The sequence below is a fragment of the Corvus cornix genome, chromosome 28 (genome assembly GCF_000738735.6).
Source record: "Corvus cornix cornix isolate S_Up_H32 chromosome 28, ASM73873v5, whole genome shotgun sequence".
NCBI lineage: Eukaryota > Metazoa > Chordata > Aves > Passeriformes > Corvidae > Corvus > Corvus cornix.
The window spans coordinates 2720520-2744819 of record NC_046356.1 but is presented as its reverse complement, the minus strand read 5'-3'; the positions used below and the strand labels follow the sequence as shown (position 1 = coordinate 2744819).

General features: G+C 48.7%; 1 protein-coding gene across 1 annotated transcript; it reads left to right on the top strand.

Annotated features, from left to right (window-relative positions):
• The first annotated feature begins 7851 nt into the window (after positions 1–7851).
• Positions 7852–22637, top strand: GNA11 (G protein subunit alpha 11). Its single transcript, XM_039566201.1, has 7 exons — positions 7852–8041; positions 12194–12378; positions 13418–13572; positions 14313–14441; positions 15683–15812; positions 16585–16738; positions 18331–22637. The coding sequence occupies exons 1-7, from the start codon at positions 7906–7908 to the stop codon at positions 18519–18521; spliced, it is 1080 nt and encodes a 359-aa protein (XP_039422135.1). The 5' UTR covers positions 7852–7905; the 3' UTR covers positions 18522–22637.
• Positions 22638–24300: the final 1663 nt, after the last annotated feature.

Genomic DNA, 24300 nt, shown 5'->3' with positions numbered 1-24300 from the left:
CCTGCCGCCGCCGCCGCCTCCCCGGCCCGGGCGGGCCCACGGCCGCGCCCGCCCCCGCCGGTCCCCGCCCCCGCCGCGCGGCGCCGCCGGCCGCGGACACCGGGCCCGGCTGCGCTCCGTGCCCTGCCTGCGGCGGGGCCCGGGGGCGCGGGGGATGCGGCCCCGCGGTCGGGACGGGCGTTGCCCCACCGGCCTCTCCTCCCCGCGCCCCGGCCGGGGCTGCCCGGCCCTCCCCGCACCCTCCCGGTGCCCCGGGCCCCCCTCCGAGCTCAGAGCCCCGAGCCCATCCCGGCGGAGGCCGCGGTGTTTGCCCGGGCCGCTGGCAGAGCCCGGGGGCAGGCCCAGGGTCCGGCTGGCCTGAGGCAGGTCCGGAGCCCCCGACCGGCCCTCGCTGGGCAATGGGGCTCCTCGCCCTTCCCCAAGCAGAACAGGCATTTCTTAACCCGGGGTTTCGTTTTGCTTTATTTCAGCGTTCCCCTTGGCTGAGCGTGAGGGAAGGCAAAGGAAAAAGGTAATTCACCTACAACTGGCCCCCAGACAAACCTCTGATCTCTAAACAATGGATTATTCTGCCCTGGATGCAAAGTTTGGTCCTAAACCTGCTGCCTGAGGAGCAGACCCTGCAGTTCGTGTCCTAGGGGATCGATTGCATCCCCCCAGAGAGCAGTGGGGTGGGGAATTCAGCCACAGACTTTATTTCTGGAAGGACTTTGTTGCCATGGGGCCTCTTGCAAAGCCACACACACACACAAATGTGCCCGTGCTGAGGCAGGATCAGGTCCTTGGAAGCCATTCGGAGAATAACAGGCAGGAACACGGTTGGTACGTGTGAGCACACAGGGAGCTTTCATAAATTTCAGATGTTGCTCTGTCTCTATCTTTAAAAATCAGTACATTTTCTGATTAAAAATAAAACCCTACACATCATGACTCCAGCAATGTGGGCTGGCCTGTTGTGGTATTTATTTTTAAAAAGAACAATATAGCAGCTGAGTTATTGTGACACCTCCTGCATATTGTGCAGTAGCTTTTTCACTTCAACATCTCCATATTAGTGGAAACTGTGACAGCTTCATGCCAAGGATTATTAATAGTGCAGCCAGGCTTCGTGTCCCTGCAGAATAAGGGTTGGAAAACAGGGCAGACAGTCTTCCCCCAGTGGGGTTGGCATCCTGGTCCCCCTTTTTACATGGAGAGAAACTGAGTCACCCCAGCTTAGGCTCTGCTCAAGGGCAGAGGGATGCAGTTTGTAGTCAGTGTGTGCATGAAGCCAGACCAGGTCCCTGTTGTCCTCTTCCCCTGGTCCTGGAGCAGCACAGGCACCCTGCCCTACCCTTGCAGTAACTTGCAGTCACTCCCTTCCAAGTGGGAAATGAAACGCTCCTTTATTGGCATTTCTGTCGGCTACAAAATGTTCCATTTTATCTTTTTTTTTTTTCTCCTCTCTCCTTACATTCTTCCAGGAAACACTCTAATTTATGGTATAATCTTGGCAAATCCCAATCCAGGGGAACACAAACTCTCTTGTGCCTGGTAAATGACTTTTTAATGGGCCCGTTTCCAGCCGGGCAATGCACCTGCATCTGAAGAAGGGGGGATTTTAGCCTTGCCCAGTCTGTGTGAGTCAGTGGGGCTGAATATGGCCTGGGCACAGAGGAGCTGGCCTCAAACACAGCCTGGTGAACAGTGGGGGTTCCCACAGCCCACCTCAGGCCTGGCTTGAGAAATGAAGGTTTTTCCAGCACAGGAAAGGGAGTTCTGTGTAGGAGCTCTCCAAGTGAACCAACATTTGTCTGCTGCAAAGCTGTTTGAAGGCAATGTGGGGAAGCCCCCCATTCCCTCAACACCTTGGCCAGGAATAAAGTCATGCTGGACTCTTGCTACAGCCAGACCTGGGTCGGGGTTGGACATGAAGGTGGGTTTCCATAAAGCCACAGGTGGCACAGAGGGCAGAAACATTTTGCATTTCTAATGGAGCAATAAGCTGTCCCAGTCCCTGGCCCCACTGGAACAATTCATACAGGGATGTCCTAATGAAACCAGAGAAACTTCCTATTAGTTCCTAAAAGGAGCAGTCTAACAAAGCTGCCAAAAATAAATCTGTGTAATGAAGAGCCTTTGTAAATTATTCAGATATTATATCCCACTCCAGCACTGGTTCAAGGAGAGAGATTGTACAGACATTTTCTGCTCTGAAGCTCTGGACACAAGGTGAAAGCCATGCTGTCATCATTATGAAAATGTAGGCTCTGAGATCCTGCTTTTACCCTGAGAATACTCTCTTTTACCTGGAATTAAAGAGGAAGAAATAAAAAAGGCACAGCAGCAATTCAGGCCCTTAGACAAGGAAGGTTTTTTTCCTTTCTCCACAGCCTCAGGATCTCTCTTGAGGCCCATCACCTCAAGCTGACCACATACACACAGGTGCTTTGCAGGATCGAGTCTGAGGAACCTGGGGCACTGCACAGCTCAGAGTGGCACGGACAGGACCCCACTGGGTGTGGGGTGGCTCAGCCAGCAACTCCTTTGCTTCTCAGTTGTGGTTTGAATTCTGTGGCCTCCTTCCAGTAGAAACAGGGCTGAGACCCATCACACTCATTCAACTTCAGCTGTCCTCAATACCCCCCACCTGCTAAGAAACCCCAATCCCTCCCCAGGCTGCAGTCCCCCACTGCCACCCCGTATTCAGACATCTGTGAGGTAGTTTATAAGGGGCAGTGGTGGCAGCCTGTGGGCTATTAGCCACAGCTGGCCCCATGCCACACTGCTGGGGCTCACTGAGTTCTCCCTTCCTTCCTCCCTTCTTCCCCAGTCCCTCTTTGCCAGCAGCAGGGCTGGTTCCTGCTTTTTTGTTGTTGTTGTTGTTGTTGTTTTTCCCAGCCCTGCTTCCCCTGCCCACCAGCAGCCCTGCCACATCTGTGCCACCTGGCTGGGATGGGGAGGCCAGGACTGGTGGGGGAGGCTGGGCACTGGACTTCGGCCCCCTGCCACATCCAGGCCACACTGGCCCTTATCACCCCTCTAATCACAGGGATTATTGGCTTTTTATATGAAACGTCCTCCGGATAGCGTAACACAATCAGCCAGACACGAGGCACGGGCTGGGCAGGCCTGGGAGTGATTTACAAGAGATCTGCTTCTGAAATCCCTCTTCCACATAAGGGGCTGTTTTCCTTCTCTCCCTCACCACCTCCCAACTCTCCTGCTGCTGTTATGAGCTGTGCAGGTCTCCCTGCTGCAGCAAAAGGCTGGGATGAGCAGTGGGGCTGCACAGGCTCCCAGGGAGGTGAGGGAGGCAGAAGTGCAGCACTCTTCTCCCCACAAACACGGCATTGGCAGGGCACAGATGCCATCTGGCAGCGCTGTCCCTCACCCCCATCACCACCCAGCCCCAACTGCTCCATTCCCTGGGTCACCCAGGTGATCCTAATGAGACACAGCAGAGTACCAGCACCTCAGTGCCCACGTGGGCAGCACACAAAGCACTCATTCTGCACCATATGCCCACGGTTCCACACTCATTTCCTGCTGAAACTGTCTTGCTGCTTGCCCTCAGAGGCAGAAATGAACACCAGCCCAAATTCCTCGCCTACACCAAGAAGGAAAAGGAGAAACTGTCCCTGGATGTGCACAGGTCCCAGCCAGGAATGGCCTGTAGGCAGAAAGGGCCTTTCTCCAAGAACAGCCTTGGTCCAGGCAGGCCTTTTACAGCTGGTAAAACGTTCCTACCTTCTTTGATCCCATTTTATCAGTGACTTGGAATAATTGGGTTCCACTCCTCCTGGTGGCTGCCCCCCACCCCTCCCTTCTGCTATGGCCTGTGTTTTTGCTGCAGACTGATTAGGGGTAATTATCATCCTTTTTACCAGCCAAAGTGCAAGGAACAGTTCACACTCCTTGCAGGAAGCAGGAAAGGGATTTTGCAGCTGAGCCGTGATTAGGAAGCACATGGTAAGGATGCCTGAACCTGCTTGCTCCCTGGGTGGTGTCCCTGAGGCATTTGGTGGGAGATAAGCAGGAAATTTGGAGCTGTAAGACGGTCAGGAGGTCCAGGGGAATCCACTGACCCTTTGGTCCTGAGAAGGTTCCTGGAACAATCAGTTTGCAGAAGCAGCGTGTGAATCCCTCTGCATATGAAACCCAGACTGAGCCTGATTGTGGGAGTGACCCACAGGGGCTGGAATGCGCAAAGGAGCAGCTTCTTGACCAGCCCCACTTGTGCTGTGGGCACGGCCAGGATTCAGGATTCTCCCCTCTCTCCTCTGGCTCCCTTGCTGGACAAAGGGAGGAGTGAGATACGGATTTTAAGGTCAAAAGGATCAGCCAGGCTTTCTTCCTGCCTCGTGTGAGGCAGATTCCTCCTGCCCCGTGCAGGATCAGTGTTCGTCTACTGCACTGGATCGTCACCAAATGCATATTTGCAGCAATTTCTGAGATTGCACAGGGAAGACAGATTACTACACCCTTAAGAGTCTTTCTGTACTCGGCTAGTTCAGCAGCACTCCTCCAGGTAGGGAGAACATTTCTTCCTGACCTCAATTTATGACAAACACTGAAGCATGAGGCTGGATTGATTGCTCAAGGAGATTGTGTCTTAGTAACTTGTGTGAATGCTGCAGCAGCTATGCTAATTCGTCATTCCTTTATTTATGAAATCTGTGTGCAGGTTGAGTGCAATTAAATGATGTGCTTTGGGATCGTAGGGGATGAAAGGATCATGGAAAATGTAGGTTTGTTATCCTAGTTTACTGTGCACTGAGCCCACCTAGAACACCATGACAAACCAGATGTGAAACATAAGGTTTAAAAAAACCCAGCAATTGCTGTCACAGGCTGCATTTGTCAGCATTGTTTGATCTCAGTGCCTTTCCCCCTCTTTTCAGAGAACTCAAATCTCCTCGTGGCATCTTCCTGTGACAGGCAATTGAAGAGCTTGTAAAATTAATTTTGGGGGAGGCTGAAACATTTGACACATGCTCTGCAGCTGGGTTCCTGGTCCCCATCAGCACCCAGAGAGAGTCCAGACACATTCCTCCTTTGAATATCACAAAAGAAGGAGACTCTGCAACCCCTCTGGGCAACCTGTGCTCTGTCACCTGCACAGGAAAGTTTTTCCTCATGTTCCAGGTGGAACTTCCTGTGCATCAGTTTCTGCCCATTCTCCTGTTGCCCAGCACCACTGAGCAGAGCCTGGTTCCATCCTCTGACACTCTTCCTTCAGATACTTACGGATATTGGTAAAATCCCCTCTTGGTCTTCTCCAGGCTGAACACACTCAGCTCCCTCAGCTGGCAGGATCACCTCTCTGACCTGCTGGCAATGCCTGCTCCCCTCTGCTCTCAAACATCTGGAACTCACAAGCAGCTAAGAAATGGGGCCAGAATGGAGAAAAGGGATGGTACTTTCAAATGTCTGCAGTGCTGCCCAGCACGATGTGTCTGCATCCTGATGGGCCTTGGGATCTTCCTCTCTGTAAACAAATGGGGGTCATCTTTGGGCTCAGCATTAACTGCTGCAAATGTGGGCCATGGGAACAGTTGCTCTGGAAGTGGCCTGACATGTTCAGGATCAGCTTTCTGCAGGAACAGGGACATGGAGCCTGGGGAATTGCACAGCACACTGGTGACAGAGCTGAGGGAAATCCCAGGTCTCCTGGGAACCGTCTGAGCACCAAAACTTTTCCATTAGGGCCGAAAGGGAGGGAGTGGATGGGCTATTGTTGCTTGGAGACTGGCAGTTCTGTCATTCTTAAATCAACACTTTGATCAGGATTCATCAAAACTCAACATCTGTAGTCCCAAGCTTTCCATCAGCAAGCGGTCCAGAGGTTGGATGCAAATTTTATTGCTCCATTTCTTTTGGCAAGCTGTGGAAATTTCTTCAGGATCATCTGGCCTTTAGATTTTGATCCTACCCCGGAGAAGACAACCACAACAACACCTTCCAGCATACAGCACCTTGTGGCTCAAAGCAGCCCAGCAATCCCAACTAGATAACTCTTTAGCAGCCCCAGACGTTATCTGTGTTATCCTCACAGCCTGAGGACATGCAAAGAGGTCACGGGACTTGCTCAGTCAGGCCAGTGCTGCAGGGGTTATAGGAACCTCAGCCTCTTTAAGGACTGTCCAGAGATGGAAGTTCCAAAGGGCAACAGGTCACAGGGAGCAGCCCCTGTGGCTTTGATCCTGGGTGTACTGAGCACTTCTGTCTGCTGAATAATTTTCAGCTGGCAAAGCAAAATGACCACATGTCCTTTGCCAGAGGTCTGTGATGAGGGAGGAACAGTCCTCTTGGCTATGGGGCACCTGGGAGGGAAAGTAAGAGAGTGTAACAAAGGGAGGTGAGTATTGATGCTGTAAAAGGCCGAACTAGGGAGATACCACTGAAACAAAAAAAAATTAGAGTCTTCTTTTAACTGAGGCAAAGAACTCTTGGGAGTAGCACAGGTGTGTAAGAAAGAATTTAAGTGGAAAACAGAACCTGTTGTTTGTGAGTATCTTGTGTTTCTGTCTCAAACTGCCAAGAGGTAGGGACTGGCAAACCATGGTATGAGCCAGGCTGTAACAAGGAAGACAGGTAGGTAACAGCTCTATCATGCTTTTTTGAACCGTCAGAAAGACTGTTTAGATACAGACCCCAGGCAAGGCAGGGCAAGGGGTATGCAACCACAGGTGCTTGCAAGAGGGGAAGTGCACGTGTGGAACGTCCAGATGGCAGGTATTCTGCTTAGGGCAGGTTCCCACAGAGCACGGTGGGGCTGCTCTGACAGATAAAGGTGCACTGGCAAGAAAAGAAGGAACACAAGGCTGTGGCATGGAGGGGATGCATCAGGCTGCTGGCTGGAGGATCTGCTACAGGTCAACAGGCACCTGGTAGGGAGTAATGAGGAAACCTGGGGTAAAGCCAGCTCTGAGACCCCCTGCGCGGAGAGACGCGGAGCGAGGGAGGGCTCAGAAGTGGCACCCAGAGAGCTCAGCTGGATCTGTGTGGCTCTGGTGGGACACAGCAGCAGCCGGAGCCTGGAGCACGCGGCTGGAACGGCGAGGCCTCAGCCTCTTCCTCCTCGGCACCGAGGGCTGCCGCAGCCGTGGGCGGCCGGGCTAGCGGGGTCTGCGGGCTGAGCTGGGCCCGTCCCACGCAGGGTAGGGCCTGGCCCCCTCAGGCACCCGCTGGGGGCTCCGAGCGGTCGGGGACGAGCCGCAACGTCCGGGGCCCGGGCCCGCCCTGTGCCGCCATCCCAGCGGCCGCCAAGGCCCTACCCGCCCGGCGGGGCCCAACCGCGGGCCAGCAGAGGGCGAGGGGAGGCGGCAGCTCCGCGCTCGGCCCGGCCGGGCCCCATCACGGGAGAGTCCGGTCCAGTCCGGTCCCGTCCCGTCCCGCCCCGCCATGGGCGCCCGGTCCGCCACCTTCCCACAATGCTCGGCGGCCCCGCCCCGCTCCAGGAACGCGCGTCCGTGCGCCCTCCCCCCCCGCGACCGGCCAACCAAACCCTGCGCTCCGATTGGCCGCGGCGCCCCGTCCCGCCCGTCCGCGCCCGCCCCGCCGCGCGCCGCGCTCTCCCATTGGCCCCGGCCGCTGTCAATCAGCGCTTGTTTTCGGCGGCAGCGGGTTGGGTTGCGCCGGCTCGTCGGTGTCTCGGCGGAGCCGTGCGGAGGGAGCGGCGGCGCAGCCGGGCGAGAGCGGCGCGGGGGCGGCGGCGGCGGCGCTGGCGCTGGGCCCGGCCGCAGCACTCGGGGCCGGGGCGAGGCCGGGCCGGGCCGGCGCCGCGCAGGGCGGGAGGGTGGGGAGGGAAGGGGGTGCGGGACGCGGGACCGGGCCGGGCCGGGCTCCCGGCCGTGCGGAGGACGGTGGTCGGTGCCGGGGGGGTGGGGGGGTGGGCGGGGGCGTCCCGGCCGCGACGCGACCATGACTCTGGAGTCCATGATGGCCTGTTGCCTGAGCGACGAGGTGAAGGAGTCGAAGCGCATCAACGCCGAGATCGAGAAGCAGCTGCGGAGGGACAAGCGCGACGCGCGCCGCGAGCTGAAGCTGCTGCTGCTGGGTGAGGAGCGCGGCGCCAGTCCGGCCCCGAGGGCCGCCGCGGGGCCCGGCCCGGGGCTCGGCAGGTCCGGGTGGCCGGGCCGGGCGGGGAGCGGGTGTGGCGGGGAAGCGGCGGGAGCCATCCCCGCCTCAGCCCGGCGCTCGGGGCCGCTCCCGAGCCGTGCGGGGCGGCCGCCTCATTGGCTGCCCTTTGTTTGATTTTGTGATGCGTTCGCTGTCAAAATGGGTTTTGACACAACCAGGAACTAAGTAGCTGAAATTCCTGGTTGTGAAGGCGGGCACGCACACAGGCGCGTGAAATTTGTCTCGAGGAAACGATTCTCAGGAGTGTGCTGGCCTTGGTTAGCATGTGGAAATCCGCTGGTGGAGTTGGTGCTTTTCAGGATTGTCGGTGAACTCCTGGGCCTTGGGTGAACATCTGTGGAAAAACTGGCCTCCAGCTCCTAAACCACAGAGTTTCCCCTGGGGCAAGACCTGGGAGAGGCAGCAGGGCTGGGAGCGCTGATTCTGGAGGGGGACGAGGCAGTAGGAATGCACGAGTTGTGTGTTGGATGAGGAGATGCCTGTGGTGTTCAGCGTTGAGTTCAGAGGTAGAGATCACCTGTGCAGCCGTAAGAATCTAGGTCTTCGGATGGAAACACAGTGGTGTTCTCTGTGCAGATGGATAACTGTACCGTGTTTAGATGAGTTTAGAGGGTTGGGTAATCAGTTGCAAACTAAGGCTGGCAGGCACGTACATCCTTCTTCAGCAGTGAGTTTGATGTTTGTGCCTAGGTAGCCCCCACATTTAAACTTAAGTTACAGTTTTCATGCGTACTGTTATTTAGCATTGCTTGTGTCTCACATATATCCTGCTTTGTGTCTTGAATACTGTATCATCTTGAGATGAAATCTGAAGCAGATCTGATGGATCTGTTGACAAGCCATTAAGGTCCAGCTGAAGAAGGAGGCTGACCCTTGTGAAAACAAATATTTTGCAGAAGTGAGGGGAGGCTGTGTGTGCCCAGCCCCTTGGAGGGCTCCAGTACCAACACTGGTGCCTGGTGATAACTGCTAAGCAAAGACCAGAGTTTTCCTTCTCGCCCTGGATGCTTCACAATTAATGTATTACTGTTCTTTGTGTGAAAGGTAAAATCGAGGGCTTCACATTTCTGCTCTTTGGAGATGCTGTGGCAGTTTCTGTAAGGCTTCTTGGAGAGGAGGGAAGGTGTCCCTCACTCTCATGCTTCCCTAAAAGCAGTCCCACAGAAGCAGCTGTGTCAAAATAGGTTGTCGCTATAGGATAGATCTGGGTTAAGAAGATCCCACTGGATCTAAAGATTTCACTTTAGAAATAATTCAAATTGCTCGAGAATCCTTTGTGCTTTTCTAAAAGATACAGATTCAGCATCAGATTAAAAAAACCATATAGAATGTGGTTATTATTGGATAAGCAACACTCCTAGTTGTGGACAGTGTTTGCAGGATGCTTTTCACTGGACACAGCACACTGCCCACCTTCAGCTGGGACAGGTAACCTGTGTTCTCTCTCCTTGGTGTAACTTCTGCTAGCAGGGATTTCTTCTGTGTTGCTCCTGTTCTATGGAGTTCTTACATTCGCAAGTATTAATGACTGACTTAGTGAGAGGACTTTCCCAAAATCTCCAAAATTTTGAGTGTGTGGAGGGAGTTTCCACCTTGTAGAAACTGTTAAATTTTTCTTGTCACTACATCTGTGACAGTTACTTTGTTGAAGCCTAAAACAGAAAATTGAGGTGGAGAATAACAGCTCTAATGAACCTGTTAATAAGAAATTCAAGGTATTGGACGTTGCCATCTGGTACAAGGTAGTCATTTATCTTTTACTGGGTGGGGAGGATATTTTGTACAAAAATTACTTGTGATTAAGCATGGGATGGATACTGTTGACTGAGCAATGTATTTACAAGAGCCTGTGAGGTACTGGGGAGGGTCATTAGGAAGTTACTGTAAACTCTGCTGCTTTCACGTGTTGGCAGAAGAAATGGTGAATTCAGATTATCTCCTGTCATATTAAAAAAGGGTTTTGTGCCCTTAGAGTTGTAGGAGGCCTTGCCCACCAGAGCTTATAAGTTGCTGGTGTAGTGCTGTGCTGTGTTGTCAATGCCTCAGGGGAAGTAAAAGGCACCTTTAAAAACAACACAAACCAAAAACCCACCACCAATGACCAAAACCAACCCCCAAACCAAAAAGAGATGCTGATGGAGTGACAGGAAGAATCTGTGTTTGAACTCTTAAGTTCTGAAGCAAGCAAAGGTCTGGTGTTGAGGTTTCTTTTATATTTTCATTGTTGAAATGCTTTGAAGCACTACCTTTTTTTTTTTTTCTCCTCAGTTTTGGTTCCTGTGGTAAAAGGCAAGGAAGTATTTCTCACCACACTGACAGAAACCACAGAAGATTTCAGTTTCCAGTTTTTCCCCTACTTAGGGTGCACCTTTGTGTTCGAGATGGAGATAGTTTGCTGCGAGTTGATAGTGTCTACAGTGTTAATCTCTGGCTGTGCTGACGTTATTTCTGTCAGTTCTTGCTGTTCATTTCAAACATTCTGCTTCTAGTTAGGTGCTTGTTGCTTTTATCTGAGCATTTTTGTTTGTTTGCCTTTTAGTCTAGCGAGATAAAATGAGTAACCGAGTATCTACATGCGAGTAGTAATTGTTAGGATGAATGAGATCCTGTCTGAATCCATTTCTCCCCTGGTGTGAGGAGGGTCTGGTGGTGCCTGTGAGGAGAGCCAGGGCTCTGCCAGTATTTTAAACTACAGGTCAAAAGGATTTGTATCACTGATGTGATACATTTTGAGTTTTTGATCTCGGTAGTCAGGTGAGCTGGGCCACTGTGTGAGAGAGGTGTGGGGTTTTTATCAATATCCTGCATAATGACAGCAAATTTTAGAAGATTGTACAAAAGATTGTACTCCACAGAAATGCCAGTGGTGTCCATTTAGGCTGATGAAGTGTGGAGGTCAGCTCATCCCAAGCGAGACCTGGCCTGTGTGTCCCCTCCACGAAGGACTGTGTGCACGGGGCGGATGTCACTGGGGACATCCCAGTTGAACTGTGAATTTAGCAAGGCTCTGTAACTGCATGGATGCCGTCTGATGGCGTTCCTGTCTCCTACTCACTCTGTTAGAAAGTTCCCACTGTCCTTTCGTATCATCTGGTGGCCTTCACATGCTAAATGACACTCCTGTGGGGCCATAAATGTAGGAGTGGAAGGACCTGCCCAAGTGACGGTGCAGGAAGCCGGCGCTGAAAGGGCTGCCCTGTGTCATGCACGCACCGTGTCCTGCCCTCCCATCTGCTCCCGGGCCCGGCAGTAAAACCTGGGAGAGAAGGAAGAGAAGGAAGCAGTGGCCTTGCTGAGCAGGCTGCAGCCCGTGGGGACCCAGGCACGGCACCGACAGCTGGGAGCAGTGGCCTACTCTGCTCTCCCTGCCAGACGCCATTTTTAACTCCCTCCTATCCAGAGCGGGATTTGAGGAATCCTGCCACAATCAGGGCTGTGGGTTCAGCCCTGAGGAGCAAACCTTTGCACACTAGTTTGGGATACAAGGCAGGTGTGCTGCCTGGGTTGTTCATGTCAGATGGATAAGCAAGGAGTTTCTTGAGCTCCATTCTCCTTTAGAGTTGATTTTTTTTCCCCCTGTTGTGTTTGGTTCTTTTCTATGAAAAGACATATCGTCTGTAAGGCAAAGAACATTTTGTGCCAAATTAGAGCAAAAGAAAATTCGCTGCTTATTGGTCTTCTCCTGGCCACTCACTGTTGTCTGGGTCTGTAGAATTTTACTGGCTTGAGAGTGTGTCCAGGCCCTTCCTGGCTGGTTGTAGCATCTTGCTGGAGTATCTGGGAATAGGTCAGGTGTGACGGGCAAGGGCCTCTTGACGCAGGACGTGTGGGAGTGGCTGTAACGTGAGATTTGGAATAAGTACCAGAGCTCCTTTTGAAGGCTGCTGTAAAGGACAAGGTGTCTTCCTTCCACGCTGCTGGGTTCGTAGTGGGGATGAACAATCCAGGCTGTCTTTTACCAGCCTGGGAAGTGACAAAAAGGGGGTTGGGAGTAAGGTGTGCTTGGGTGTAGTGATAGGAACTTTCATGTGTCGTGGTGGCTTCTAACTCACTCTCTTGCATCCTGTAGGCACTGGGGAGAGTGGGAAAAGCACGTTCATTAAGCAAATGCGTATAATTCATGGCTCAGGCTACTCTGAAGAGGACAAAAAAGGCTTCACCAAGCTGGTGTACCAAAACATCTTCACTGCCATGCAGTCTATGATAAGAGCCATGGAAACCCTGAAGATTCTGTACAAATATGAACAGAACAAGGTAAGTTTCTCAGTTTTTGCACATGTCTTTAGGCAGTGAGGATTTTGAGTTCCTGTTTATGTCTTTCTGCACTGCAACCTCAACCTCCCTGAACTCTTTCCCGTAAAATTTTTATGACATTTTCTTGATACCCAACTCCTTTTACTTGGTTGTGTGAAGGGATAGAGCAACTTTGCATGGTTGGTGCACTGGTCTGCTTAGTGAGTGGTGGGAGCAAGGGATTGGGATATGATGGAAGGGATAGGAGGGGTGTTATTTTTACTAATTTCAAGGATTCAGGGTTGTTAAATGTGTTGGCATTTTCTTTGCATGAGTTGCTGTTCCTATTGGAACTTGAAGCTGGCAAAATACGTGCTGGACCCAAAAGACACAGATCTGTGCTGATGGTTATGCCTCTTTCTGCAATCCATCTGTTTCTCTATTAGCTACTGACCACGGATACAAACCTTTCTTAAAGAATTTTGGTCTCAACCACAGAAACATACTGATTTTGGGACCAGGAATTAATTTTAGACAGATCTGATCTAAATTATTTTATCTTTTTGAGGGGGAGGACAGTGAGAGTGAGGGCATGCCAGGAAAATAGATTTGTTTTTAGCATATTTTGCTTTTTTTTAATGCTTAGTATCCTTAATATTTTGAAGTTGTATTTTATCTGTCCTGTCACACAGTATCTTGGAGCTGGTTTTGAATAGCTGTAGGGACTGGATGATGCCCCTTTCCTGTCTGTGATGAGAATAGGCAGGGTGTGAGAAAGCTTTGCCTGTGCTTTATGTGGGGCATGGTGGAGGAGTTCTGATAAATAAAATCTGCCAACTTCACTTACTATGACTTGTGCAGAATTTCACTTTGGTTTTTATTTATTGGGGGTATTGGCAAAACCCCTTGTTGTGGATAATCACCTCACAGACACCGCAGGCTGTGGTAGTTACTGTAGTCCTTCCTTTGCTTAGCCACTGGAGGGTGGGTGTTTTTATGCCTCCCAGTTTTGCGGGTTTTTTTACTTTTTCTCTCTTTTCTTCTTCTTTTCAATCTCCAGGCCAATGCAGTGCTGATCCGAGAAGTGGATGTAGAAAAGGTCATGACATTTGAGCAGCCATATGTAAGTGCAATTAAAACATTGTGGAACGACCCTGGCATACAAGAGTGTTATGACAGGAGAAGAGAATATCAGCTTTCTGACTCAGCTAAATAGTAAGTATACAATCACGGGCATGCTTGTGGTGGGAGTGATGTTCTAACAAATTGTACCTGTCCAAATGTTTTTATTCAAGCCTAGAGTTTGCTTCCTTACCATTTGCTGCTTTTCCTGAGAGTATGAGGTGTTCTGGTGTGTGTTAAAGGGTGTTCACACATCTGCTTCAGGATATACCTGAGGCCAGAATCTCCACATTATTCCATGTATATTGATCTGGCTCTTGGGCAGCAGGAGTGCTGCTCTTTCTCTTCAGGTTTGTCTTTGGCCTACAGGTGTACATGGATGTGTAACTTGGATTTTATTAATTGTAAATCCATTAAGCTTGGCAACGTACAGAGGATGTTTTACATTCATTAAGTACATAAGTGTATTTTTCTACATTTATAAGTAGAAAATCTCAGATGAGACTTGATCCTGAGACATAAAGAATTTACTGTGGTTAAACTTTCTCTGTCGTAAGGACTGTCTTCCCCACTTCTATGCAGAGTTGATAAAGTCATTTTTAGTGTATCTGTTTATCCTCCAAAGGTGCTGGCTGGTGAATTACTGTTCCCCAAAGATGATTTCTGTTAGTTTTCCACAGCATATTTAAAATAATTCAGATGACTTCTGCCTTTCTTGTTACGCTACAGAAAGACTTCATGTAGCAGTTTTTACATCTGTATACTTATGTGCTGCAACCTAAGGTAGTTTTTTCTTTTTCTTTGTTTTTTTTTTTCCACTGTCCTGCTTGCAGCTATCTCAGCGATGTGGATCGTATCGCTACCCCAGGATATCTACCAACTCAGCAAGATGTGCTACGGGTTAGAGTCCCTACAACCGGGATCATAGAGTACCCCTTTGACCTAGAGAATATTATCTTCAGGTACTGGAGGTGTCTTCATGTTACAGCTGAGCTGAGATAGCAGGGAGATGGTTTCAGGAAGGATAAGTTCTGGGTTGCTTTAGAGTGTCCAGAAGCTTTGACTGGATGTGTGTGCTGTGGAATTATCTGCTGGTGGGTGCTCCTCTCATTGGGGTGGTCTGATGTTTTGGTTGTCAGAAAACTGAACCTACTTTTGAATCAGTGACACTTCAAACCCAGGGAACTATCTTGGTGTCCTTCCTGGGAAGGATTGCACTGCTGGCATCTCAGGCTGAAGTTGTGGCTTGTGAGGCAGCTGAGGGAAGTGTTGAGAGCTGAAGCCACCAAGGGCTGACATTTTCTGTGCAGAAATACTTCCCTGTACCCAGCACCTGCCTTGAGAGATGGTTTTCTGTGCCTGCCTTGTGGTCTCAGGGTGGCACCAAAACTTGCTGCCTGTGCTGCTGCAGCAACAGATGGACTTAGCTGGCTTCAGCCAGCAACTGAGCCTGGCATGACCAGGCTGAACACAGCAATCAGTATTCCTGTGTTTCTCTGTGGTGCTTGGGTCCTTCCTGCCCTTCCCCACCACAGTGTGGCATTGCCAGAGAGGAATAAAGGAAACCTGCATCCTCTCTCTTAAACTGTTTGGTTACAGAAATGCAGAATTCTCCTCTCCCTGTTTTGTTTTGCTGACCTCGGGAATAGGTGTAGGATTTTATCAAAGGTGAACCACGTGTGTGGCACTTCAGGTGAGTGCCAGAATAATTTTAGTGTATTGTACAGGTGGGACTTGAAACTGAGAGGCTGAAGTGTGTGATTGTTAAACAGCACATTCCAACAAAAATGTAACAACTGAAGAAAGATTTGGGTGGGGGAGAAACTTTGAGGCAAGCAGGTGCTTTAATTAAAAATAAAAATAGTTTGCTCATGTGACAGAGCACAGTTTTGAAGGACTTGTCTTTTCAGACTCAGGGCTGCTGCTGAGCCAACCAGAGCAGAATGCAACAAAAATGGCAGTGCTGATATGTGGGGGGTGAATTTGGCATCACTCACCTGTGGCCATTCTTTCAGTTTGTGTATTTCTGTACCAGGATATTTTGTAAACTTGCTGGTTTTGTTAGCAGGCAGATACTGTCACATCCCCATGCCAGATTAACGGGAATGGTAAAGAACCAAATGAATTCTCGTTGTTTGCTGGTCCTTTGCATTCAGAGAACTGCAGCTCCCTCTGTGATACTGTATGTACTTCTCTTCCTTAGAATGGTGGATGTTGGAGGTCAAAGATCAGAACGAAGGAAGTGGATCCATTGCTTTGAAAATGTGACTTCCATCATGTTTTTAGTAGCACTTAGTGAATATGACCAAGTTCTGGTGGAATCAGATAATGAGGTAAGCCAAAGAATGGGAACTCTGCAGGAGGGAGGGAGGAGAGGAGGAAGAAAGGAGAGGAGGGAGAGATGTCTTTCTAGTTTCTTGAAGGCTGGTACCCAGGTGCTTGGTGCCAAGTTGGATTAGCAACTATTATTGGTTTTGGCCTTCAGTTCTTGTTGCAAAGGGAACATGAGCCTCTATGGGTCATGATGTCCCTGAGGACGGAAAAGGCAGAGGGCATTCAAATCATCTGGACTTCTCAAGTGAAAAATGAAATTATCTGATGTTGCAGAGTCCCTTGTGCTGTGGAAGGCACTGTGCAAGTGCTCCCAAATCACCCCTTCCTCTTCCTGCACTGGGTTATTTCAGGCTTTGCCATCTTGTGAGGTGGTGACTGCAGTCTTTGAAGATGCAAATCTGAATTTTGGCGCTTGCTAATAGATTAAAAATATGCTATTAGATGACAATAGTTGCTCTTTTTCTAGTAGATAAAATATACTCACAAAGTATCATTGGCCAGTCCTCTCACACGACTGTCAAAGCATAAAATTACTTTTAAGTCTTTTGATGTGAAAGGCTTGGCAAATAAATGAAGCTTCAGTCCCTCAGATTTTGCATTTCCTTTCCATTTACTGATCCAGCTTGAACCAGCATCTACCTGGGCCCAAAGTATTTTGTGTATAATGTTTGAGATGCTGAATTACTACAGATCTGAGTGCATGTGCAGGCAGCAGAAAGGCATTTTAGTGCTCCTTTGTGAAAACACAAAGCTTTCTTTTTCTGATTTCAGAACCGGATGGAAGAGAGTAAAGCTCTCTTTCGAACCATTATAACTTACCCATGGTTCCAAAACTCTTCTGTTATCCTCTTTCTCAACAAGAAAGATTTGTTGGAAGATAAGATCCTGTATTCCCACCTTGTTGACTATTTCCCAGAGTTTGATGGTGAGTAGCTTTTAAGGGGGAACACTCTATGGGATGGAGGTGATTTGGTTAAAACTTACTTGTTTCTTAAAGAAAACTCAGATCTAGAAGTGGAGAAAACATTAATTTGAGAAAGAATACCTACAGCAATAAGAAAACATCACAAAAATATCTTAATCATGCATAGACAACTGGAATCTGATAGGATGATCAAATAATGAGCCTCTCCTAGATGAAGAACTACCCCCTCCAATATGCACTGCCAAGTATTAAATAATGGAAGTCTAACTCGCACATATAACCATTTTCATAAACATGGCAACTTACTGGTATTGTGGACCTTTTAACCCTCTAGTCAAGAGATGACTTGGGTTTTTGCTTTGAGAAACTGACTGGTCAAATACCCAAGTTGTTCAAATGATGGTGCTAAAAAATCTTCCTGCAGCTTGAAATTCTTATTAGTGTTCCATCTGCTGTTGTGGGAAAATAATATCTATGTGAAACAGAGAATTTCTCATCTGAAACAAAACTCCTTAGCCAAAATATTTTTTCAGGCTCTTCAGTTGAGTGCATTTTAAAGCTGGTGCGTAACACATCTTGTACAGGGCTGAAAATAAAATAAAAGTAGTGGAGAATGAGATCAGACAACATGCTCCATGCCTTGCTCTCCTGTATTAATTCTGTAATTATATGCTTAAAAAATACGAGGTAAAGGAAGAATTACCATTTTGCAAACAGCTCTCATCTTTTAAAGGACTGATGAAATTGCTCTTGGTTAGTTGTCCTCCCCCATCTGGAGTTCCTGCTTGGGGCACTGGTGGGAATATCACGTTTTTCCAGCAGGCTGGGAATGGCTGAAGAGCTGCTGCCCAAACAGTGCCTACTTCAAATGGAGCTTAACAGCTGGGGACAGATCCCAGCTTCAGGGGGTGTCATGTACTTCCATATTTTTCCTACAAGTAGCTTTTTCAGGGATGCTGCACGGCCTGTAAGTGGGAGGTTGTCCATCAGATTTCCTCTCAAGAGAAGGTATTTGCCATGGAGAATGCAATAACAGCAGTCCCTTGAAAGAAATAGCAGGTGACTGTTTTCTGGAGACCTATCAGCAACGTGAATTAAAAACTGGCCAAAATTCCAGGAGTTTTTAGCTCCTGTGAGGTGACTAGTTGGATCAAACAGACTGTACTTCTAACTGGCAATAACCCATGTTTCCAAAGTACACACTTGTGTCTTTCAGCCTATGAGATCCACCTGTATATTAGGAAGAAATTTACACCCCATTTCCATGGGAAAGCCTTTTATGGTGTCTGTCCAGCATCTGCCACTGTTACCCAGTGGATGTTCCCATCCAGGATTGTTCCAAGGTCTGGATTCCGAAGCAGGGTCTGAACTGACCCATCGGTGTCTGCAAAGTGCCCACTGCCTTTGTAGGATTTGGTTAGATGGCTGAAAAGCATAAGACACTTCAGCTCCTGGGACTTTTATCCCATAAATGATCTTAATTTCTTCTTTAAAGCTCTGTAACCCATAGGAAAAAGTGCTGATGGATCAGTTGATGGATCTGGGGGATGCATGGGAGTGAATCCATTCACTGGTGTCTCTGTTTGCTGCAGGCCCACAGAGGGATGCACAGGCAGCCCGCGAGTTCATCCTCAAGATGTTTGTGGATTTAAATCCCGACAGTGATAAAATCATCTATTCCCATTTCACATGTGCCACAGACACAGAAAACATCCGTTTCGTCTTTGCAGCTGTCAAGGACACCATCCTACAGCTCAACCTGAAGGAGTACAACCTGGTTTGACCTGCTCTGCTCTTGCCTTTTGAGAGGCTTCTTTGTGAAGAAAAGACAAAAATGAAATTTTAAATATGACAGGAAAAAAAAAAGTTTTAATTTTTGATGATGTAATGATTGCAAATTGTCTGATCTGTGGAGTGGCAAGTGCTCAGTGTTACCCTGGAGTCTCATGTCTCTGTCCACAGAGTAGTTGATTTCATATTTTTAACAAATTGCTTTTATGTCACAGTTAACGGGGATATGCCTCATTTCTTCAGCACCTTGCTTACTTTTTAATTTTTGCCAAGCAGCTAAGGCAGCCTCATCTTGATCTTTCCTTTGTTGGTAAGCCACTTTTGGTTTTTTTTTTCCCCCTTTAATTCCCATGGTATATGTAGAAAAAAACTAAAATCCCCAACACTTTCCAGCTGAGATTGTGAATTCACTGGACTGTGGGAGTGCAGAATGCTACTGGTCCCTTTGCCTTGTGCTATAGGGTGCCTCTGGTGTAATTTGCTAATCCTGCTTCCTTCCCCTCCTTCTTTCCCTTCCCTTCCCCAGGACACGCTCCATGGTTCACTGTGATGAAATGTTGGGGAGGAGCAATTGCTCTCCAACTATTGTGCAAAAAAAAAAAAAAGAAAAAGGCAAGACAAACAAACAAAAAAAGCCATCACTTTTCCATTCTTTATATGTTCTGAGTAATTTTTTGTTATCGATTATAAAAGGTATGGAGACTGTGATTTTTTTTTTTTAAATTATTGATGTTCTATACTTAGTTTGCTACGTGTTGCTGTATTTTGTTCATGGACTACAAATGATGGAAGCTCTTGGAGCAATAGCTGCTGAGCCTGGGGAAGTGCCTGACTGTAATTGTTCTTTTATTTTATTTTATTTTATTTTATTTCATTTTTCTTTCTTTTTTTTCTTTTTTCACACACATAAACACATCCCACCCGCACCACAAGCGCGTGGCCGTGTGCGCACAAAGCTCAGTTTGCAGAGAGGAACTGTTTTGTTGGGTAGTGTTTGACATCAATGAGCAACTTCTCTATGCAGCAGTTACCAAAAGCACACTGAGTAATTGTGGCATTCTAACATCAGACTTTGCCTGGGTTGAAAAGCTTAGTCTTGTGCCATCCTCTAGGTCTTTTCTTGCTGCCTAGTAGCAATCAAGCCTTGTTTTATTGCATTTTGTGCCAGTGTGTGAATGACTTTGTAAGAATTCCTCAGCCTTGTCCAGCTTGCAGAGTTTTAGAGAGGACCAGAGCTGGTGGGTGACAGACTCTGGTAGGATTCTTACTTGGGAAGATTGAGGATAGCTCTTGGAGGGAGCAGCAGTTCTGTCTCTCCTGTTTATGCATTCCCTGAGGCCCACGCTGCCGTGTCCCTCTTTGGAGGAGTATGGGATCCTCTTTGGAAGACTTGCACACATCCTTGCTCCAGGGTGCCTGTGATAATTGTGTTAGCAGTGGCTGATTGTTCGCAGTGGCTGCTGCAGAATCCAGAGAGCCCTGCCCTGGCTGCGCTTGGCGCAGCAGGAGAGGAGTGGAGAGGTAGCAGCACTTGCTGGAAGGCAGAGTGGATGTGGTTCTGGATTCTAAATGCCACCTGAATCTCCGCTGAGCTGGAGGAGATGAAGCCTTTGCACATTAGAGAGCTTTATTTTCCAGGAGCTGAGGCAAGTCAGGGTGCTGAAGGCTGCTGCCAGCCTGGGAGAGAAGTGCATTGGCAAGGCAGGGAGAGAGAGAGTGGGAAGCAGGAGATGTGACCCACGTCTGGACGTGTGTCAGTCAGCCATCACTGATGCTTCTGTTTCAATTCCAACAAGTAGCATTGGGTCCAAATTCTCTGGATCAACCAGATTGCCCCCTTGAAGGCTGCCAGTAGAAAAAAAAAACTATAAACGAGCTGCACTGTTGAAGGGGGCTGTTGATATTTTGTCTCTTTTGTAGACAGAGCACTACATCAGTGTTTTGCACAACCTTGTAAGAGTAAATCTAACTGTCTGAGATGCTTAAGATGCTTTGATCTAGAACACTAAACTGTGGAGGGACATAATTTTGAATAATTCTGTTGATAGGTCCCTCTTGTTTTCCAGAGTAGCCGAGTGAAGCCTCTGTATGCTCAAAGCACTACAGAGGAAGGCAAGCTCTGCTCCAAGTGATTAGAGAGCTCAAGTTGGAACAGTAGCCATGGGACCAACAGTTGAAGAGCCAGTCTGAGTGGTGATGCTGAGGGAAACATAGCATCTCTTTAGACTAGCCATGCTCTGGACTGCATTTAACCCTTGGGAGGAATGAGAGGGATTCCCATGAGTCAGACAGCTTTGCATCAATTTTACTGCTTTTTTTTTCATCTTTATGCCAAAATGATCCAGTTTGTAGAAACTGTCTTATAAAGAGGAATTTATAATCATCTTCATGTATTCTAAGTGCTGTTCCTCTGAAGCAGACGGCAGCACCAGCCTCTTCCGCTTCTGTGATCCTTTTGTAAATGGTTCACACTACAGCTGTTGCCAGCAATGAGCCTGGCACTGAGATACACAGGTTCTTGGAAGATAACTTCCCAGAAGTTTCTCTTTTCCAAGGTGAATGATGGTGGTACTTCCACTTGAATCAGAAACTTTTTTCGTCTTGTTTTGTACCTTCCCCTTTCTTTAAGAGCTGCTGCCCTGGCACAGGAGGAGGGATCTTGGCATCTGTCTCTTGCAGAGTGACTCTGCATCGTGGCAGGCAACTGTGGGAGGCTGTGGGCACAAGGATTTAGGGAATGTGCTGTACCTTATTGGGCACCTGCTTGGGGTAGCTGTTGGCCTGAGAACTGGCTCGGGGCGGGGAGGGAAGGGCCGAGTGTTGCGCAATGGCTCTCGTTGAGTTCCTGAAACCTCCTCCTGGATTGGGGTAGGAATGGGTCAGACCTGTACACGTCACCTGGAGTTGTCTGTGACTGTATCATGTGTGAGAAGATACCAGTGTTAGCACGTGCTTTCCTTAGTAAGCAACTGCTTGTGTGCCTCCAGCTTGGCCAGTGAAGTGTTCCTGCAGAACTGGCTCCTGTCTCTGTTGGCTGGCAAATGCCTGCCCTAGCAAAAGTGCCAAACCTTAAAACCAAATTTGCCTGTATCAACCTTTCTGAAAGTGATGCCTGTCAGAATTCTCTGCAGGTTGAGAGTGACTTTCCAGAAGCAAGGTAAAATTGGGTTGTTGTAGGGAATCTAGAGTCTGAGGAGTTGGTCTCCTTGCTAACCTCTGCTCCTTGTGCACTTTTAATCTGTTCTGTTGAAGAAACCAACATATTTTGAACTAGTTTGAAACTTGAAGTCAGTGAGCAGAGGACCATCCCTTTTCCTTGCACCATTCCATGTGGATTGGCTACCTGGTGAGCAAAAGCCCCTTCCAGCTGCAGCGTGTCAGCTCCTGCCCTTCCTGCCTCCCCCTTCTCCTCGAGTTGGATTCTTTGGTCTCTTGTTGTTGCTTCCTAGCAATGTTGGCCTTGCGTTCAACTATGGTTTTTCTTCATGTGTTTTATTGGTTAAAAAAAAAAAAAAAAAAGACAAAAAATTAAAAAAAAAAGACCAAAAAAAAAAAAGTATTTCCGGAGTGTGCTGACCATTGTATTGTCCTGTACAGAGCCCAGGTCGTTAGAGTCCAGCAGAGATAAAGTGTGTTATGCAGCACCCAGTTTTTTAAGAGTATGGTTTGTGCCAATGCCCCTTCTTTAGTAGTGCCAGAGACTCTTTACAAGTGCCAATGTGGTGGAAATTATTTGGTTATACTTGTATATTATAGGATCCTGATTTAAGACAATTTAAACATTATCCTATTTAAAAAGAATACTATATAAAATGCTGTTTTTAAACCTTGTCATTTGCAATGCATGTATTGTTGTGCGTGTTGGGGGGCGGGGAGGGAAGAGGGTAGGGTAAAGGAGTTTCTGAATAAGATGCCCAGTGTCAGGATCTATTCAGACTCCAAACTGTCTCATTCCAGTCCAGGAGTGGGATTGTTTCTTGGAATGATCCCACTCTGACTGCTGGGCAACACGCTTATTACAGAAATATCTGATGGAAATTGATTTTCATATCTTTCTCCTGAAATAAACTCTCTGTTTGAAATTGGAATAAATTTTGTTCCTAAAAGCCGTGGTGGTTGTGTGTGTGTTTCTTCACTCCTGTCCCCCCCTCTCCTCCTCCTCCTCCCTGGTTGGCTCAGCAGGTTCTGTACCCTGTGGGACTTGCAGCTCTGCCATCCTGTCAGAAAATCAGGACCCTGAGGCATAGACGCAAAGCATATTTTGGTAAATAGAAGGTATAATATGCCATAATTATATATATATAATGCACTGTACCAATAATTCTGAAGTGTGAGCGGTGTCTGACTGGGCATTTAAGGAGCAGGGATGCAATGGTGGCATTTTGATTTGAAGTTTTCCAGGATTTTGGAGGAGGATTTCTAAGGGAAGTTGTTGGTGTTCGCCGCTGCCTTTTGCTGTAATGTCAGCCCATTGCAGGCACAATTCCAAGCAGGATATCTGTTGGCAATAGCAGGAATGTTGGTGGAACCAGAATTGCTTCCAGTCTTGTGTGTTAGAAACGTGGACTGAAATCTGAAACATGGCTTAAAATTATCCCTTAAGGAGTCCAGGGATGGATGACTCTGAAAACTTCCACAAAGCGATTTCCTGAGATGGAGTTCATAGAACTTAATTCCTTTTCTCTGGGCTCATTCTCCAGGAATGTTGCATTAAATCAGCTGGGAGTGGGTAGAGATGGCCAACTTCCTCTATGTAAAGGTTTCCTGTGTTTTCAGGAAGCTGCAGCTGAGGATGTTCTGCTCCCTTCAAGGTCACTTAGCACAGGTGAAGCTGCAGCTCCCGGGCAGCCTGAAATACTGTGTTTGCTCCCACCAGGAAGGGAACAGTGGTCTGGTGGCTGGAGCACTGGCAAGGACTTAAATTGTCGCTGTTTTCTAGTTATGGGTGAGTTTTTGTTGCTTTTCTCAGTGGCTCTGTCCCCTCACCAGCTGGGGAGCAATGTCAGTGCTCCCTGTTCGTGTCCTCAGCTCTGTGTGAGTCACGTGTTGTGCTGTTCTTTGCAAAGAGCCAAATATGCTCTGTTTAAATAAGGCAAAGCAACAAGTTGAGGTTCTTCAAGGAAAAAGGTGAAGCCTTTAACGCCCAGTATTTCCAGCTGGCTGTGAGGGTCTCCTGTTCTGGCCTTTTGCAGCCTCCAGGTGTGTGTGGGGCTGTCCCTGGAGTGTGGCAGTGGAGGAGCAGGAGGTTGGGTCCCTGCTGGAGCAGCCCAGGGAAGGAGGCAGCTGGCAGCAGCTGAGGGAACAGCCCATGCAGCAGGCTCACAGTTGCTGCTTTCCCAAGGATAAAGTGTTCCCAGCAGGACTGAGAGCTCCTCCTCACCTCCAGCCCTGCAGCTGGGGCAAGAGGCCCTCGGCTCCTCTGATCCTCCCGTGCCCATCCTGCAAGGAGCAGTCTTTGGAACACGGGAGGCTGTGTCCTGAAGCCACCTGCCACTGCCTGGATAATTCCTTTGGCCTGCAGCCTGCTCCAGAGGGAGGGACTCGGCAAAAGAGGGCTGCCAGAGCCGGGCTGTGGGCCAGGGGAGTGTCCTGATAAGGTGAGCTGGCCCAGGGACTGGGGTTGTGGCAGTGCTGCAAATCACTTTAAACCTGGTCACTGGACGTCCCTGCTGATACCAAAGCAGGTCCCTGGGATTGTGCACATGGGTGGACCAGACATGAAGGAAATCAATTTTCGTATTTTTCATGTTAAAAAAATCCCATGTGGAAGA